Source organism: Macaca fascicularis, chromosome 2 (assembly GCF_037993035.2).
Source record: "Macaca fascicularis isolate 582-1 chromosome 2, T2T-MFA8v1.1".
Taxonomy (NCBI): Eukaryota; Metazoa; Chordata; class Mammalia; order Primates; family Cercopithecidae; genus Macaca; species Macaca fascicularis.
The window spans coordinates 110,807,799-110,826,984 of NC_088376.1; the positions used below are offsets into that span (position 1 = coordinate 110,807,799).

At 43.4% G+C, this 19,186-nt stretch overlaps 1 protein-coding gene across 49 annotated transcripts in view; it reads right to left on the bottom strand.

Annotated features, from left to right (window-relative positions):
* Positions 1-19,186, bottom strand: part of MAP4 (microtubule associated protein 4) — a 231,832-nt gene that overhangs the window by 19,152 nt on the left and 193,494 nt on the right. For 13 of the 49 annotated variants that reach the window (XM_074031987.1, XM_074031986.1, XM_074031984.1 and 10 more), the window contains 5 exons: positions 8,714-8,820; positions 6,997-7,212; positions 2,245-2,428; positions 981-1,040; positions 570-862 (listed from right to left, as the gene is read on the bottom strand). In XM_074031987.1, the coding sequence (XP_073888088.1) occupies positions 570-862; positions 981-1,040; positions 2,245-2,428; positions 6,997-7,212; positions 8,714-8,820 (860 nt within the window). The remainder of the gene's footprint in view (positions 1-569; positions 863-980; positions 1,041-2,244; positions 2,429-6,996; positions 7,213-8,713; positions 8,821-19,186) is intronic. The other 36 variants (XM_074032003.1, XM_074032002.1, XM_074031999.1 and 33 more) reach the window with 6 other exon arrangements.

Below are 19,186 nucleotides of genomic sequence, written 5' to 3' on the forward strand. Positions count from 1 at the left end.
AAAAGTGAAGAAGCACTGTGATCTTTCTCCATCACTATATGCAGTGCAGTCCTGTTGTTTAGGAAGGCCAGAGGCTCACAGCACGACTCATCCTGGCCACAAGAGGGCACCCTAGTCCTCTTTCAGATAGATGCCACTCAAGTGATGGGTTGTGGAAGTAAGAGGTGTTCTACCTTCTGCCTATCCTGACATTCTCTGTGCAGCCTAAGAACCATGAAAAACTAGGCTCATGTCAAGCATCTCTCATACTTGCAGAGTCTCTGAGGCCTCCTCTGTTTCTTCTATAAAATAATCCTTTTACATCCAAGCAAAAATGTAAACCAAGACCCCAACATCTAGAATAGGAACCTTTCTTATTGAGACAGGAAGAGAAAGCCCAGAGCTGAGCCCACCCCGCCCTCCCTGCTGCTGGGGCGCAAAGCCCACTACAGAGCCCAGGCTGAAATACCCTGACGCTGAGTCCAGTGTCCTAACTGCCTGTTGCTTTCGTGGGCCTGCGAACAGTGGGTGGAGATGGAGGGGAGGATGCAGGGGCCAGCATGACAGGACCCCGGGTTCCCTGGACCCACCCGGCCTCCTCCAGGCTGATGCTTGATGTTTTCTGTGGAGCCAACCTTGGAGCGGACATTCTTCAGATCAGGAGCAGAAGCATTGGTGGCCAGGCGGCTGAGCCTGGGGGTGGTGGAGCTGGGCTTGGCCGAGGTGGGCTTCTTGTCTATGGAAGGAGTTGTGGAGGGCCGGGAGGGCATGGGTGTGGGTTTGACTCGGGTGGGAGCCACCCCTGCAGCGGGGGCTGTCCCACTGAGAGTGGTGGTTTTCTTCATGGAACTGGTGGAGGTGCTCTTTGGGCGACTCAAGTCAGCTGCAAAGGGAGTCAGAGATAAAACGGGTTCAGGGAGAGAGACAAAAAGGGAGACTTAAGCCACAGAGGAGGTGGGGGTTCAAGTTAGGGCTCTGCAAAATGGCAGAGGGGCTATTACCTGGTACAGACTTTGCAGTCATCTTCTTGACCTCTGCAGGTTTTCCCTCAGTCTTAATTGCTGTACAAAATATACTTATTAATATAACATTTAACAAACTGACCTGTTGGATAGTCCATCCAGTATTGAGATTCCTCATTATTTAACAATTACTGAATATCTACCTTGAGCCAGGGACTGTGTTAGTCCCTGGGAATGGAGTGGTAAACTAGATGGTCAGGCACTGTGTCTTATTCTTCTGTACCGCCCTGATAACGCCTTCTATGTGGCCTTAAAAGTAGGCTGTCAGCCGGGCGCAGTGGCTCACGCCTGTAATCCCAGCACTTTGGGAGGCTGAGGCGGGTGGATCACAAGGTCAGGAGATCAAGACCATCCTGGCTAACACGGTGAAACCCCGTCTCTACTGAAAATGCAAAAAATTAGCCGGGCGTGGCGGCGGGCACCTGTAGTCCCAGCTACTTGGGAGGCTGAGGCAGGAGAATGGCGTGAACCCGGGAGGCGGAGCTTGCAGTGAGCCAAGATCCTGCCACTGCACTCCAGCCTGGGCGACTGAGCGAGACTCCGTCTCAAAAAAAAAAAAAAAAAAAAGTAGGCTGTCAATACATGCCTATGGACTTGAATAGCCCTCTTCTTATCATCATGTAAGCCCATGAGCACCAGGTGCTGTGGGTTACTAAGAAGGCAAGAGTAAATTCTACCTGGAAATTCATGAGCGGTACATTTTTCTGCCTTTACTCAAGATTTTTCTGAATACATACAACTGCTAAGCTCACACAGAGATCAAGGCTTATTAAGTACTAGCTGGGTGTGGTGGCTCATGCCTGTAATCCCAGCACTTTGGGAGGCTGAGGTGGGCGGATCACGAGGTCAGGAGATCGAGACCATCCTGGCTAACACGGTGAAACTCCGGCTCTACTAAAAATACAAAAAAAGCTGGGGGAGGTGGCGGGTGCCTGTAGTCCCAGCAACTCGGGAGGCTGAGGCAGGAGAATGGCGTAACCTGGGAGACGGAGATTGCAGTGAGCTGAGATTGCGCCACTGCACTCCAGCCTAGGTGATAGAACAAGCCTCTATCTTAAAAAAAAAAAAAAAAAGTATCAGGCCCACAGGGCTACCACTGTTCTGGGTAGCCCACTAAGGACCAGTGCGTAAGCAGGCTTGCACAGCTGTTTGTGATACTGGCTAGAGCTACGGCTGGGGCAAAGCCAAGATCCCATTTTCCCCTCCCTAGATCCAATGGGAGAGAAAGACAGGCAATACTCACCAGTGGGCTTCTTGGGCAGAAGCGTGGAGGGGCTCCTACTGCTTGGGCCAGTTGAGGCAACAGAGCTAGCTGTTGTGGCTTTTGCGACAGTTTGAGTGCTCTTGGATCCAGATCTGGAGGCCGGGGCAGAAGCTGGCTTAGATGGTGAGGCCCGCTTCTCAGGAGCCTTTGCATCTGCAATGGGCTGGAAATAGGTAAGTGGGAGTGAGGCCTGCAGGTCAGCAATAGCCCCAAGGAGTCACGCTACAAGATGCTTCTTTGTTTGTTTGTTTTGTTTTGTTTTTTTGGAGACAGAGTCTTGCTCTGTTGCCCAGGCTGGAGTGCAGTGGCATGATCTCGGCTCACTGCAGCCTCCACCTCCCGGGTTCAAGCAATTCTTCTGACTCAGCCTCCAGAGTAGGTGGGACTACAGGCGTGTGCCACCACGCCCAGCTAATTTTTTGTATTTTTAGTAGAGACAAGGTTTCACTGTGTTTGTCAGGATGGTCTCGATCTCCTGACCTTGTGATCCACCTGCCTCAGCCTCCCAAAGTGCTGGGATTACAGGCCTGAGTCACTGCACCTGGACACAAGATGCTTCTACACAAGCATGTACCAGAGAACAGGAGGTACTGTGGGTTCAGCAGCTACTGACAGGAAAATATATATGGTTCTAAGAGCAAAGTCCTCCACATAAAGCAGCAAACTAGCCATGCAGGGTGCTGTGTAATCTGAGGACATGCAACAGAGAGTAAAACTACTTCAATCCAACCTGAGCCAGTGAGAATGAATAGCCCTGAAGGGTACATCACCACAACCTACATCTGCCTCCAGATCTACTGCATTATATACTAATATATATATATGTATATATGCATATATATATGCATACACACACACACACATTTTAATGTAACCTCTGTAGAAATGCCAAAAATACTAATGTATTTAATGTAATAAAATCTAATGTATTATACTTGACCAAAGATTAAACACATACACAAACAAAAACTAAAAATTATGTTCAGTCAAATCAAGCTGTTCTTTTGGCTAACACGTACCTACAGAATGCTGAACAGGACTGAGCAGAAAGATGGAGAGGCCACAGGCCAAATCTGGGCCAGAAGTGTGAGCTGCAGCCCTACTCCAGCAAATCACTGAGCCTCTGAGCTTTATTTCCTCATTGGGATAAAGAGATTAGAATGGAGGGTGATGAAGGACCAGCTCTGATAATATGTGATGTCAGGGAATAAAGGAGGAAAGGTCTCAGCACAGAGACGATGAGAAGAGGCAGCCTGAGCAACAGAAGGGATAAAGAGCACTGATACCACAGCTACGGTCCGAGAGCAAAAGGGAAAAAGTGTCTCAAGTGTAGATGCTTGGCATCTGGACCACTCTAGTTCCTTTTACATGGAGGCTGGGAATGACGTCTCTAGTGAAGAAGGGAAACAATCAATTTAGCCTGGTTTCTATGGGGATAGGGGATGAAGACACTATTTTGATAAACAAATTACCACATTACAAAAGAGAGTACGCCAAATCACAGACACAGTGGGCTCAGCTCTCTTGCTCCAAGAGAAGTGGCTATAAAGAGGGCAGTATGGAGGTAGAGACAAGCAGGATATCGTTAAATGGAAAAATAAGCTAAGGAAGTACTTAGAAATTAAGGGCTGGCATCCAATCAAATAAAGTGTAACTCTGCAAATGTAGGGTAATGACGATTTCCACAAATAAAGGCCCTAGGTACGGTGTGAAGAACTCTAAGGCTGGAATCAGGGGACGTGGTTCTGCTTCCAGCTCTGCTGGAAACATGTAGGATTTTGGGCAGAGGGGTTCCCTTTCCTATCACTCTAAAATTTGAGGACTAAACCAGATGCTCTCTGGGAAGTGCATCAAATTTTTAACACTATGACTATTATTCAGAATAATCTAGCATAGTCTTATTATTTTGCCAGTAAGGGTAATAATGATAAAATAAGTTAGAAAAAAGTTATGTGGGATAGAAATCTCAAAAGGATGTTGCATCTTTTAGATGTCAGGCTCCTGGTTTCAACGACCTGCAGAAGTTAACTGGAGCTATTCTGCTGTTTCCCAATTTACATTTTCTTCTTTGCCAGAATCATAATCTACTTATTTTTTTCTGTATAGGTTTTTCTCTGTCTCTACAAATCTTTCTACCAAAATAAAGTGCAGATGAAGAGGCCACTAGCCAAATCTGGGTTAGAAGCCCGAGCTGTATTCCTGGTTTGGCCCCTTAATTCTAAGAGTGTTATTGGGCAAATTGCTGGGCCTCTCTGAGCTTTATTTCCTCATCTGGATAAAAGAGATAAGAACAGGACTGGCGCGGTGGCTTACGCCTGTAATCCCAGCACTTTGGGAGGCCGAGGCAGGCGGATCACTTGAGGTCAGGAGTTTGAGACCAGTCTGCCCAATGTGGCGAAACCCCAGCGCTACTAAAAATACAAAAAATTAGCCAGGCATGGTGGCAGGTGCCTGTAATCCCAGCTACTCAAGAAGCTGAGGGAGGAGAGTCACTTGAACCCGGGAGGCGGTCCAGCCTGGGCAACAAGAGTGAAACTCCATCTCAAAAAAAAAAAAAGAAAAGAAAAGAAAAGAAAAGACATTAGAACAGAGGACCAGCTTTACATGCCTGGCTAGATTTTATCAATCTGTTTCTTATCTAAAAGACAAACATTAATAATTACAATGCAGATCACCCGTTTAGGTCAGCTATATCTTGAAATGCTGTCTAAAAGCTGAATGGCAAAAGGCCATAAAAGAACAGTGATAGCCCTGGGCCTCAGCACTGGAGTCAGCTCCAGCCTCAGATACTGGTTCTGCCATTTACTAGCACTGGACTTTAGGAAGTTTATTTAACTAAGCTTAAGCTTCCTCACCTATAAAATGAAAATACTGATACCTACGTCATGGGTGATTGAGAGAATTAAGAGTTAATGTAGGCCGGGCGCGGTGGCTCAAGCCTGTAATCCCAGCACTTTGGGAGGCCGAGGCGGGTGGATCACAAGGTCAGGAGATCGAGACCACAGTGAAACCCCGTCTCTACTAAAAATACAAAAAATTAGCCGGGCGCGGTGGCGGGCGCCTGTAGTCCCAGCTACTCAGGAGGCTGAGGCAGGAGAATGGCGGGAACCCGGGAGGCGGAGCTTGCAGTGAGCCGAGATCGCGCCACTGCACTCCAGCCTGGGCAACAGCGTGAGACTCCGTCTCAAAAAAAAAAAAAAAAAAAAAAAAAAAAGAGTTAATGTATACAGGCCAGGCGCGGTGGCTCACGCCTGTAATCCCAGCACTTTAGGAGCCTGAGGTGGAAGGATCACCTGAGGTCAGGAATTTGAAACCAGCCTGGCCAACATGGCAAAATCCCATCTCTACTAAAAATACAAAAATTAGCCAGGCAAGGTTGTGGGTGCCTGTAATCCCAGCTTCTCAGGAGGCTGAGGCATGAGAATTGCTTGAACCTGGAAGCCGGAGGTTGCAGTGAGCCCAGAGTGTGCCACTGCACTCTAGCCTGGTTGACAGAGCAAGGCTCCATCTCAAAAAAATAAAAATTTTTAAAAAGTTCATGTATATAAAGCAACTAGTACAGTACATTTCATTTATATGATTTATTATAGAGTGAAATTTCACTAGACACCTCTCCTTCCTACACTCTCCTCTGTCACCCCCTGCTGCTGCTGAATAAGCATCAGGGAGGACCTGCGGCCAGGACTCCAGGCACCTCCCCTCTGCCCTCTTATTCAAACCTATTGTTTTCTAAAGATCAAGAAAAGCAACCGACTGGATAAATGAGGATCAGAGAGAAAGCTTTATAAGATTTTATCGTTACTAGTTGATGAGAGGATTTCTCAGTTTCTTGGCCAGGGTTTCAGCCTAGACTTCAACTCCTAGGTTCCACAGTTTTCTTCACAATATTAAATTAAAAACTGACACTTTAACATGGGAAACTATTTTGTATCATGAATTTAAAGAGGACTATCAGGCTGACCTAAAGGCCCTTCTCAAATAAGACAAGATGTTAAGAAAGGCAGCCATAGCCTCCACTATGCTCTCCTCCTGGAGCAATTCTGTAACACTATGTGCTCCAAACGCTGCTCCAAATGTGACCGGTTTCTGGGCAATACAGAAACCGTGGGTGACCTGGAAAACTGGATGACTTCAGAAGTAGCTCAGTGAGAGGTGGCCTAATGCCCAAAGCAAAGTAAGTTATCACATCATGCTGGAACATGCTGAGATAAGCGGGAAGAGCTAGTTATATCACAACAGTAATGGATAAAACTTCCACAGGATAACGGAAAGACAAAGAATTACATTTGATGTGGGAATTATACCAAGAAAGAATATCTAATTGGTATGTGGAGTAGAGGAAACTGGTTAATAAGTGCTTAAATAGGTAAAGAGTAGGTAGTTAAGAGAAAGGAGGAGGAACCTAAGTAGACGGAGTATTACCTCCAAACAGGGCAGGGAAAGGTAAAAGCATAAAAGGGCTTCAAAATGTTAATGGCTGCATCAATGGGCCCCAAATTGATTTCCTTTTCTTTTTTCTTTTTTTGGCTGCTCTTTGTGGAGCAGGGGTAACCCATAGGCAGTGCACCCAGAGTAGCCATGCCAATTTTCAAATCACCCTCTCCCCCATTTCCCTTGCCTTCTCCCAATTCCACCAGCCTGATTCTGTTGCCTGTTAGCAACAAGAGTCTGTCTATTTGTCACTCAGAGGGGAACAATTTTCCTCGGCACAGTAGTTAGGTGACCACTTACCTTTGGCTTCACGTCTTTTGAAGGTAAGATGGAAGGCCTGGCAGAGGCGACGGCAGGGCGTTTGGGTGGGGCAGCTGGTACTAAGCCTGAAGCAAGGCTCATGGGTTTTTTATTCAACCCACCACTGGTGGTGGGAGCTGGCTGCTTAGGGAGAGAAGTGGGCTGTGTTTTGGCTTTCGATGTTGAAGTCTTTGCAGGTTGAGTGGTGGCCAAAGGCTTTAGGTTGATTGTTGTTTTTTTTATTTTTTATTTTTATTTTTTAAAGGGCAACATCAAACACACAGAAAAGAATAAAAACAAATTAAAAAAGTATAAATTGCACAATTCAAAGTAAAATTATAAGCAATGAGGATAGATGCAACTTAAAATTAGCATTTCTTTCTTCTGAGCTCAACAAATAATGGAATGAGATCAGGATAGAGAAAGTGAGTGGGGAATAGTTTCCTTTTTTTTTTTTTTTTGAGACGGAGTCTCGCTCTGTCGCCCCGTCTGGAGTGCAGTGGTGATGTCAGCTCACTGCAAGCTCCGACTCCCAGGTTCAGGCGATTCTCCTGACTCAGTCTCCCAAGTAGCTGGGACTACCGGCATGTGCCACCGCGCCCAGCTAATTTTTTGTATTTTTAGTAGAGACGGGGTTTCAAGGTGTCAATGGTCTCATCTCCTGACCTTGTGATCTGCCTGCCTCGGCCTCCCAAAGTGCTGGGATTACAGGCGTGAGCCACCGCGCCTGGCCTGGGAATAGTTTCTTAATGTTAGTGGCACAAATTCTGGCAGTTTGGCACCTGAAGATTTAATTCAGTAAAACAATTACTTAACTCTTAATAATTAACTAACTTTTGGTGGCTAAAATAATTCTAGAAGAAAAGCATCAGGAGATGATTGAGCCATTATTAGCTGTATTTTTTTTTAATAACTTTTTAATTTTTTGAAGACCCTGGACAACATGCTGAAACTACCTGTACCTTGATGGGACAACAACAGCCACAGCCTACAGTGTGGCTTTTGAACTTTGCAATAAGTACTAGTTATGCATCTGAAGCTATATGATCCACCTTCAAAATCTGCATTCTCTTTTCGTGAATGGAGATTTCAGAATCTTTTTTTTTCTTTCATGTAACACTGAGATAATAGCAAACAATTCGGAATTTCAGAATATTTTTGCGATTGTCCTTTTGGTTGTTGTTAAGGGAAGCAGAAACAATCTCTATAGAACTTTTTTTTTTTTTGAGATGGAGAGCAGTGCAGTGGCATGATCTTGGCTCACTGCAACCTCCAACTCCTTGGTTCAAGTGATTCTCCTGCCTCAGCCTCCTGAGTAGCTGTTACAGGCATGCATCACCACGCCCAGCTAATTTTAGTATTTTTAGTAGAGACGGGATTTCACCATGTTGGCCAGGATGGTCTCCATCTCCTAATCTCGTGATCCGCCTGCCTCGGCCTCCCAAAGTGCTGGGATTACAGGCATGAGCCACCACGCCCGACCTCTACAGAACATTTTTTACAGATATATAAGATAATAGGGTCAAAGGCTGAGATTTTAAAGTTGGTTTAGGCTACTATGGTAAATGAGAATACAAGATATTTTCTACCAAACATGAGGAAGGACAATAATAGCTCAGAAAAAAGAAATTTCATTCGTGATTCAAGCAATAATAGCAGAAGATACTCTTGTTTAAAAATTATGGCAGTAGAAGATAACCACCATTCTGGCACCTACCTTTGTTTTCTTCTCTGGGCTTGGTGGGAGCTCCTTGTTTGGTGGGGTGGTGATGTCATTTCCGGTCCCACTCACAGCAGGCCTTCCTTCTTCTGGCCTGGCTATTCCTAAGGGGAGAGGGTGGGTGGGAATTGTGCTAAGCAAACATTTTTTCATACCCATTTTGAAAATACAAGGTTTAGCAAAGACAGACCACTAACTAGCACTTCACTCTGAAAAAAGTCCACAGGGTTGTGCTGCTGAAATGTGGACAAGACTCCCAAGTTCTCATTGTGATGGAGGACAGTTTTAGATTCCTCAGATTCAGGGAGCCTGACCCTGTGGAAAAGCAGTCTAAGTGGCACATGCACAAATGATCAGTGGAAAGAAATGGTCCTTTAAGTTTGGTTTCCCTTCCCTAGAGACCAAAGGGACTCTGTCTTCCAACCACTAGCTCTCCATGCAATAGGACAAAAACCTCTTCTACCAGTCTGTCTTTGGAATAAAGGTTGCTGTGAGATGGGATAAGAGCCAGAAGATCATTCAATGACTCCCTTTCCTTCCTTTCCCTATAAAGAACCACTTTATGGAGGATGTGAGATTAACCTGATCTAGTTCTAACAGTGACCCAGATTTCCAACAAGGCCGAGGAGACCCATGGAACCAGACTCAGGGCCAGAAATAAGTCTCCTACCTAAGGCAACATAGCCTCCTCTCTGTGGAGAGGTTACTTCGGATTTCAACAGTACTATAACTGAGAGCATTAAAATACCGTGAAATACATAACCTTGCTGTGGGGAAGGCCTTTCTAACTGTTACAAGGTCAAGAGGCCACAAAAGATAAGTTTGACTAAAGAAAAATAAAAAACTTCAGCGTGGCAGAAAACAAAATAAGACAAAACACTATAATAAAAGTCAAAAGGCAAATGACAAACAGAAGAACTACTTGACCCTCATACCAAAGACAAAAAGCTTAGTCTATAAATTACTACCACAAATCAGTAATTGCTACAAAGGCCAATAATCCACTGGGAAAATGACCAAAACAATGTGAACAGACTTTATAGAAAAGAGATACAAAGTTTTTTGAAACTACGAAAAGATGTACAATGTTAAGTATAAGAAAAATAAAAATTAAAACCCCACTGAAATGCCATTTTTTGAGACAAAGTCTCGCTCTGTCACCCAGACTGGAGTGCAATGGTGCGACCTCGGCTCACTGCAACCTCTGTCTCCCCTGTTCAAACAATTCTCCTGCCTCAGCCTCCCAAGTAGCTGGATTACAGGCATGCGCCACCACACCCGGCTAATTTCTGTATTTTTAGTAGAGACAGGGTTTCACCATGTTGGCCAGGCTGGTCTCAAACTCCTGACTTCAAGTGATCCACCCACTTCGGCCTTCCAAAGTGCTGGGATTACAGGCTTCGTGAACCACCATGCCTGGCCTGAAATGCCATTTTAACACTAACATATTGTCAAAAGTCCTAAAATTTTAAAATAACTATTGAGAATAATATGGGGAAATATACTTGGGAGGTATGTGAACTGCTATGATCCACAGGCAGGGCTGCCTGGCAGTGTCATTTTCTGAAAATTACAAGGACAGACAAATTCTAATCCAGAAAACCAATTTTTAGTAATTTATCCTAGAAGTGTATTTACACATCAGCAAAATAGTAAATGTGCAAGGTTTCTACCAGATCACTGTTTCTAAAAGCAAAAGAACAATCCAGAGGTCCGTTAATAGAAAACTGGTTATTATGGTAGAAATATCAATGTAATCTCTGAATGTGAAAAAATTAAGCATGGAGAAATTCTTTTATGATTACTATGCAATGGTCTCTATTAGAAAAAACAACAAAGCATAAGTATAATGTGAAACCATTGGTCTTGAAAAGGGATGGGGGAAAAGATATTGCAAATACACTTGTATATGCATTTTAAAAGAATCTTTGAAAGGATTGTAATTAAAGAACATTTTTGAGGGAAAGGATGGGACACAAAACTGGGGAGGTTAGGAGGCTTGAAACTTTGAGAAATAATGACAGATTTCACAGGAAGTTGCAAAGAAATACATAGGGAAGGTCCCCGTGTACGCTTTTACCCAGTCTCCCCAAGTGTTGACATCCTGCGTAAATACAGTATACTATCAAAACCAAGAAACGGAGACAACCCACAGAGCCTACTCAGATTTTTCGCTTTACGTGCACTCATTTCTGTGTGTGTGTTTGTGTGTTAGTGTGTGTAGTGCTATGCAACTTTATCAAGTGTAGCTTTGTGTAACCACCACCACCTCAGCCTCCTAAAGTGCTGGGATTACAGATTACCTGGCCTGGAGTGGCTGGTTACAATCAATAGGGCTCCTTCATGTTACCCCTGAATATGAATATCTATCCCATCCCCTTTCCAATCCCTAAATATATGGCAACTACTATGTTCTCCATCTCTATAATAACTTCCAGTACACTATATTTAAAAGTAGATATCCTTGCCTTGTTCCCAATCTTAGATAGAAAGCATTTGCTTATTCACCATTAAATACGATGTTAGCTGTAGGCTTTCTGTAGATGCTCTTTGTCAAGTTAAATTTAAAGTTTCTCTCTATTCCTACTTTGCTGAGAGTTTTAACATGAATGGTTATTTGATTATCTTAAATGATTTTTCTGTGTTTACAATTTATTTTCTTTAGACTATGATATAACAGATTACTTTTTTTTTTTTGAGATGGAGTCTCACTCTGTCGCCCACGCTGGAGTGCAGTGGTACGATCTCAGCTCACTGTAAGCTCTGCCTCCCGCCATTCTCCTGCCTCAGCCTCCCAAGTAGCTGGGACTACAGGAACGCACCACCACACCCGGCTTTTTTTTTTTTTTTTTTTTTTGTATTTTTAGTAGAGACGGGGTTTCACTGCATTAGCCAGGATGGTCTCGATCTCCTGACCTCGTGATCCGCCCGCCTCGGCCTCCCACAGTGCTGGGATTACAGGCGTGAGCCACCGCACCTGGCCGACAGATTACTTTTGATTATTGCACTAACCTTGTATACCTGAAATAATTCCAATTTCAGTTTTTTTTTTTTTTAAGAGATGAAGTCTGTCGTCTAGACTGCACTACAGTGGCGTGATCACAGCTCACTGCCACCTCGAGCTCCTGGGCTCAAGAGACCCTAATGCCTCAGCCTTCCAAGTATCTGGGACTACCGGCACGTGCCACCATACCAGAATAATTTACAAAAAAACATTTTTTTGAAGAGATGGAGGTCTTGCCATGTGGCCCAAACTGACTGGTCTCAAGCAGTCTTCCCATATCAGCTTCCCAAAATGCTGGGATTACAGGCATAAACCACCATGTCCCATCATAATTTCAATCTTTTCAATTGATTAAAGTTGGTTTTATGACCCAAGATCCATCTTGGTGAGTGTTTAGGGGACACCTGGGAAGAATGTATATTCTGTGACTGAGTGGAATTTCTATCAATGTCTATGAGATTTTGTTGTTTGATGGCACTGTTATATCTTTACTAACATTCTGTCTAGTAGTTCTATCAATTGTTCACAGTGGGACATAGAAGTCCCCAACTGTAATTGTGACTTTGTGTACTTCTCCTTTTAGCTCTGTCAGTTTTTGTTTCACGTATCTTGACACTCTTGTTTCTGGGTGTGTATACATTTAGAACTGCTAAGTTTTCTCAGTGGGATTGATCCTTTCTTCTTTTCTCTGACATATACTTTGTCTGGTGTTAGTCACTCCAGGCCAGGTAATCTGTAATCCCAGCACTTTGGGAGGCTGAGGCAGAGTATCACTTGAGGCCAGCAGTTTGAGACTAGCCTGGGCAACAAAGTGAGACTTCCTCTCACTACAAAAATCAAAAGAAAATTAGTGGGGCATGGTTGTACATGCCTATAAGACTCAGCTACTTGGGAGGCTGAGGTGGGAAGATTGCTTGAGCCCAGCGAGTCAAGGCAACAAGAAAAAACAACTCTCTCTCTCTCTCTCTCTATATATATATATATATACACACACACACACACATATACACACACACATATATATATACACACACACAAAAAAAATCATTATATATAGCTATTGTTACTTTAAAAAATTAACATATTTCTTTCCATCTTTTAACTTTCAACCTACCTATGTCCTTATGTTTGTTATGCATCTCTTGTAGACAGCATATACTTAGGCAATTTTTTTTTTTCTTTTTAAGACAGGTGTGATCATGGCTGACTGTACTCACTGTAGCGTCTACCTCCTTGGCTCAAGCGATCCTCCTACTTCAGCACCCGAATAGCTAGGACCACAGGCATGTGCCACCATGCCCGGCTAATTTTAAAATTATTTATAGACATGAGTTCTCCCTGTGTTGCTCAGGCTGGTCTCGAATTCTAGGCTCAAGTGATCCTTCTGCCTCAGCCTCCCAAAGGGATTACAGGCAGGAGCCACTGTACCTGGCCTACTTGAGACATTTTTTAAAAAAAATCTACTCTTCCAATCTTTGTCTTTTAATTGTAGTACTCAGACCATTTGCTTCTAAAATAATTCCTGATGGTCAGGTACTGAATGGATGGTCAGGTACATCCAGTCAACACTTTGGGAGGCCGAGGTGGGCTTACCACCTGAGGTCAGGAGTTGGAGATCAGCCTGGTCAACAGGGTGAAACTTCATCTCTACTAAAAATACAAAAATTAGCCGGGTGTGGTAGTGGGCGCCTATAATCCCAGTTACTTAGGAGGTTGAGGCAGAAGAATCACTTGAACCTGGGAAGCGAAGGTTGCAGTGAGCTGAGATCACACCACTGCACTCCAGCCTGGGTAACAAGAGTGAAATTCCATCTCAATAAATAAAAAATGAAATAAAGTAAAATTATTACTGCTATGTTAGGGCTTAAGTCTGATGTTTTATTTTTTATTTGTTCTCTTTTTCATTTCTCTGTTTCACTTTCTTGCCTTCCTGTTGGTTACCTGAACATTTTTAATCTTTTTAATTTCCTTTTTTCATTTTTTCAAATTACGTCTCACCCAAGGTTACCTGAACATTTTTTAGAGTTCTATTTTTATTTAAAAAAAGTTTTTGAGTATATTGCTTTGTATATAGTTTTCTTAGTGGTTGCTCTACGTATAACAATATACATACAACAAACTGGTATCAATGTTCTACTACTGTTTTTTTCTCTAGAGATGGGGTCTCACTGTGTTGCTCAGGCTGGTCTCAAACTCTGGGCTCAAGTGATCCTACTATCTTCAGCCTCCTGAGTAGCTGGGGCTACAGATGCACACCACCACACCCAGCTATGTTTTACTACTTTGAGTGACTTACTGGATGGAACCTTATTTCCATTTAGGATCCTTTATTTTCTCCCTACTTTAATTTTTTTTAAAGACAGAGTCTTGCTCTGTTGTCTAGGTCGGAGTGTAGTGGTGCAATCTCGGCTCACTGCAACCTCTGCCTTCTAGGTTCAAGTGATTCTCATGCCTCAGCCAACCGAGCAGCTGGGATTACAGGTGTGCACTACCATGCCTGGCTAATTTTTCTTTTTATCTTTAGTAGAGATGGGGTTTCATCATGTTGCCCAGGCTGGTCTCGAACTCCTGGCCTCAAGTGATCCACCCACCTTGGTCTCCAAAAGTGCTAGGATTACAGGTGTGAGCCACTGTGCCCAGCCTTAAGATATGTCTTAAGTGTTTCCTCTTCACAGATTAAGCACTACATCAGATAGTATTACAATTTGTGCTTCATATATGATTTATGATTTTAAAAAATTCATGAGGAGATAAGTCTACTATGTTTCCTTTTTTTTTTTTTTTTTGGAGACCCAGTTTCGCTCTTGTTGCCCAGGTTAGAGTGCAATGCCATGATCTTGGCTTACCACAATCTCTGCCTCCCGGGTTCAAGCGATTCTCTTGCCTCAGCCTTCCTGAGTAGCTGGGATTACAGGCATGAGCCACCATGCCTGGCTAATTTTGTATTTTTAGCAGAGATGGAGTTTCTCCATGTTGGCCAGGCTGGTCTCGAACTCCCGACCTCAGATGATCCGCCTGCCTCAGCCTCCCAAAGTGCTGGTATTACAGACATGAGCCACCATACCTGGCTATTTCCATATTTTTACCCATTCCATTGTTGTTCTTTTATTTTCTGAGATTCCAAGCCGCCTTCTGTTACCATAACTTATCTTTTTTTTAATCTTTAGCCATTCTCTAAGGGTATGTCTACTAGCAACAAATTCCTAGTTTTCCTTTATCTAAAAATGTCTTTTTTATTTATTTCCCCTTCATTCCTGATGGATTGTTTTACCAAATAATTTGCAGTTGACAGTTCTTTTGACACTTGAAAAATATGCCACTTCTTTCTGTACTCCCCAGTTTCTGATAAGAAACAGGCTGTCATTTAAATTGCTGTTTCCTCAGCACCATAAGGAAGGTTAAAAAAGAAAATTGCTGTTTCCCTAATGCATCATATCTCTTTGCTTGTTTTTAAATATTTTTGTCTTTAGTTTATAAAAGTTTAATTATGAAAAGTCATGGCATGAATTTCTTCGCATTTATTCTATTTGGTATTTGTTCAGTTGCTTGAATCTATAAATTTTGCCTTTTGTCAAATTTGGGAAGTTTGTAGTCATTATTTCTTTGAACAGTTGTTCAGCCTTGCATTCTTGCTCCTCTCCTGCGATTCTGATGATACATATGTTAGATCTTTTGTTATTGTCCCATGGGTTTGAAGATATATTTTTTCCTTGTAGACCATTTTTTCCTCTGTTGTTCAGATTGAATAAATCCTATTGATCTGTCCCCAACTTCACTGATTCTGTCCTCTGTTATCTGCAGTCTGCTGCTAAGCCCATATAAGGTTTTAATGATTGTATTTTTCATATCAACAATTAACATTTGGTTCTTTTTATGTAACTTCTATTTCTTTGCTGAGGGTTTTAGTTTTCATTTGTTTCAAGAGAATTCATAATTGCTTGTTAAAAGTACTTTTATGATGGCTGCTTTAAAATTCTAATTTTGTACTTTAGCATGCAATCATCCTGTTTATATTGTTTATATTTAGTCTACAGGTTATGACTGTAGTTCTGATGACAATTTGGTTTCTAGAGTCCTTGCAATGCAATTATGGCCTATTGTGTTCTGGTTCTGCTAAGGTTCTAACTAATCCCTTTTGGTACTGCCTGAAAGGGCTGTAGGGACTTACCTGGGCCACCCAGTGTCAGCACATAGGGGCTGAGTGATGCTGGAACCATAGACTAGACACAGCTTCCTCTGGACTGCTCTCTGGCTGCCTGGGACAGGCAGACCTCCTATTTGATCTCTGCTGGGGTTGCTGGGAGCAGGAAACACCTACCTTGGGGGCTTTCTCCTGCTAAGGGGAAGGAAGTAGAGGTTTTGAAACCTACGAAAGTCTCCTGCCACGGGGTAGAGGATTACAAGACACCAGGGCTATAGAAGCCACTGGTGCTGTTACCTGGTAGGGGACAGGGGACAGGCCTCCCTGCAGTTGCTGGTGATGTGGGTGGATCGGGCCTACAGCTTCTGCTGAGTGTGGAGTGGACAACAGGAAGGCCCTTATGGGCTGCACTGACACTGTACCTGCAGGCAGACTGAGCCCACTATTGGGGATGGGTAGTGAAATAGGGCTCACCACTAGGTCTTTGCTGGTTTTTTTTCTTTCTTGCTTTTTTGGCAATAGAGAACAGATTTTATTTGTTTTCTTTTTTTTTTTTTTTTCAGTCTATGCTTGTTATTAATTCCAGGTTACAGGCCTCTCTAGTGCCCAGCCAGGGATATGCAGGAGACAAAAAGAAAACCCAGGGGATGGGTGCAGTGGCTCACGCCTGTAATACCAGTACTTTGGGAGGTTAAGCAAGGAGGATCACTTGAGGTCAAGAGGTCGAGGCCAGACTGGGCAACAGAGCAAGACCCTATCTCTACCATTAATCAATCAATCAACTGATCAATCCCAGGGAATTCACTGCACTGTCATTCCTCAAGTCCTGAGATCCCTACCAGGTTTGCCTTCTTTCTACCTCATATTCTTTTATGGAATTATCTTCCATTATTTCCAGAGTATTTAGTTGTATTTATAGGGAAGGAGCAGAAAACAATGAGTTGATACCATCTTGTCTTGGTAGGAGGTTTTCTTAATGAAGAGCACTTTGTACTTTTTGATGTTTGAACCATATGTACTGAGAGTCAAAAACTGAGCATTTTTATAGTTTTAAAATGTAATGGGAAAAAACCATAGCCAACAACTGCGCAAATTTGGTAACGCATTTGTTCTACAGCAAGCTCAAAGAAGATCTTATTTGTGTAACTAGCTGCCATTGGACCCAGACCCGATAAATATTTTTCAATAAGTTCAGCATTTTCAGTAAACAACATGAATACTTCATAAAGTTGCATTGTCTATGATATAGGCATGCAGTAACTCAACCTGTACAAATAAATGTAACTGCACATAAGCAGAAACTGCTTTCTCTCTCCCAGATGGTAGCTCTCAACAAACTCCCTCCCTTGTCTCATGGATATATCAGGCAACTTCTTTTTTGTTGTTTGTTCTGAGACCTGATCTTGGTCTATCTCCCAGGCTGGAGCACAGTGGCACGATCTTGGTTCCCTGTAGCCTCGTCCTTTTGGGCTTGAGCGATCCTCCCACCTCAGCCTCCCAAGTAGTTGGGACTATAGGTACGTGCTGCCATGCCCACCTGAGTTTTGTATTTTTTCTTAGAGATGGGTTTTTTGCCATGTTGCCCAGGCTGGTTTCAAACTCCTGGTTTCAAGTAATCTGCCTGCCAAGGCCTCCCAAAGTGCTGAGATTACAGGCATGAGCCACCAAACCCAGCTATCAGGCAATTTCTAGAGACCACAATCTACATATCCCCAGAGTTTCACAAAAGAATGTGTGAAGTGGGCCAGGCGCGGTGGCTCACACCTGTAATCCCAGCACTTTGGGAGGCCAAGGCAGGCGGATCACGAAGTCAGGAGATCCAGACCGTCCTGGCTAACACGGTGAAATCCCGTCTCTACTAAAAATACAAAATAAAAATTAGCTGGGCGTGGTGGCGGGTGCCTATAGTCCCAGCTACTTGGGAGGCTGAGGCCAAGGAATGGCATGAACCCGACAGGCGGAGCTTGCAGTAAGCGGAGATCGTGCCACTGCACTCCAGTCTGGGCGACAAAGCGAGACTCCATCTCAAAAAAACAAAACAAAACAAAACAAAAGTGTGTGAAGTGGAACTCATTAACTCCTTCACTGAACTGTGCTCTTCTGTTGGGTCTTTCTATTACCTATACTACCACCAGCTGGGAAAACCAGCCTCACATCACAGCATGACTGTCAATTCCTTTTTCTCACACACCACCCACATTCCAGTTTCACTTTATCTTCACCTGTTATATTTCCCCTCTCATGTCCTCAGTGTTTCATCTACCACTACCTGAATCAAATTTCCCTAACAGGATTGTCTGCCTTCAACTCTTGGTCTTCCAGTTCATCACACTTACTGACAGCAAGTCAGTCTACCTAAAGCTGACCTGGAGCTACCTTATCTGCTGTCATAGGCAGTCACCACAGTTTCAGAACATGGTAGTAAGCTTTAAACTTTTCAGTGGGACATTTGAAGCTTAGCAAGACTGGATTCCAAACAACTTTCTAGAATTTTCTCCCATTATTTCTTGCCACATATGTAAAGATGGCTTTGGAATATTTCCTTAACCTATCCTCTCTTCTCTAGAGAAGCCTCAAGATGAATGAAGCGGGTGGGTCTAAATGACTCAGATTGGTTAAGAAGGCTATGGGACCTGGTATACAGTTGACTGGACCAAGCTGAGCCAATAAGATATAATTATTCACTCACTGTCAGTACAGACAAAGACATGGAAATTACAGTCATGCAACATTGGAACCCTGACATATATGGTGGTAACAAAGCTGGCCACGGAGCTCAAACCATGGCAACTCAATGCTATTCTGTCCTGGGCAGAAAGAGTCACAAGGGAAGCAAAAAGAGATGACAGAGGAAATACAGATTTTTAAAGGGAAGAGAATGGAGCACATGTGCAGGGAGAAGCAGAGGTCCCAAGAGAGATATACACAATGGTGGCAGCCTGGCCACATTTCCTGACTAGATGCCCTGAGATTCCTCCATTGTTCTTTTACCTAACATGAGCTGTCTAGGCTTCATACCTTTGCTTATATGAGTTCCCTTGCCTGGAAGGCTTTCCCTCTGCATTGTTTGACATGCCAGGGTTCCAAGGCCCACCTCAAATGTGACTTCCTCCAAAATGTTTTCACGATTCACAACCCTCCCACTGCCTCTTAGCCCTCCAACTGGATCGAAAGTTACTTGAGGATAAGGACAATTTCCAGTGCCTAGACAGTGAATGCAAATGGTAGGCATGTTAAATGAAACAATCTTCATATGAAAGTTGCTTGAGGATAAGGACAATTTCCAGCTCCTAGATAGTGAATGCAAATGGTAGGCATGTTAAAT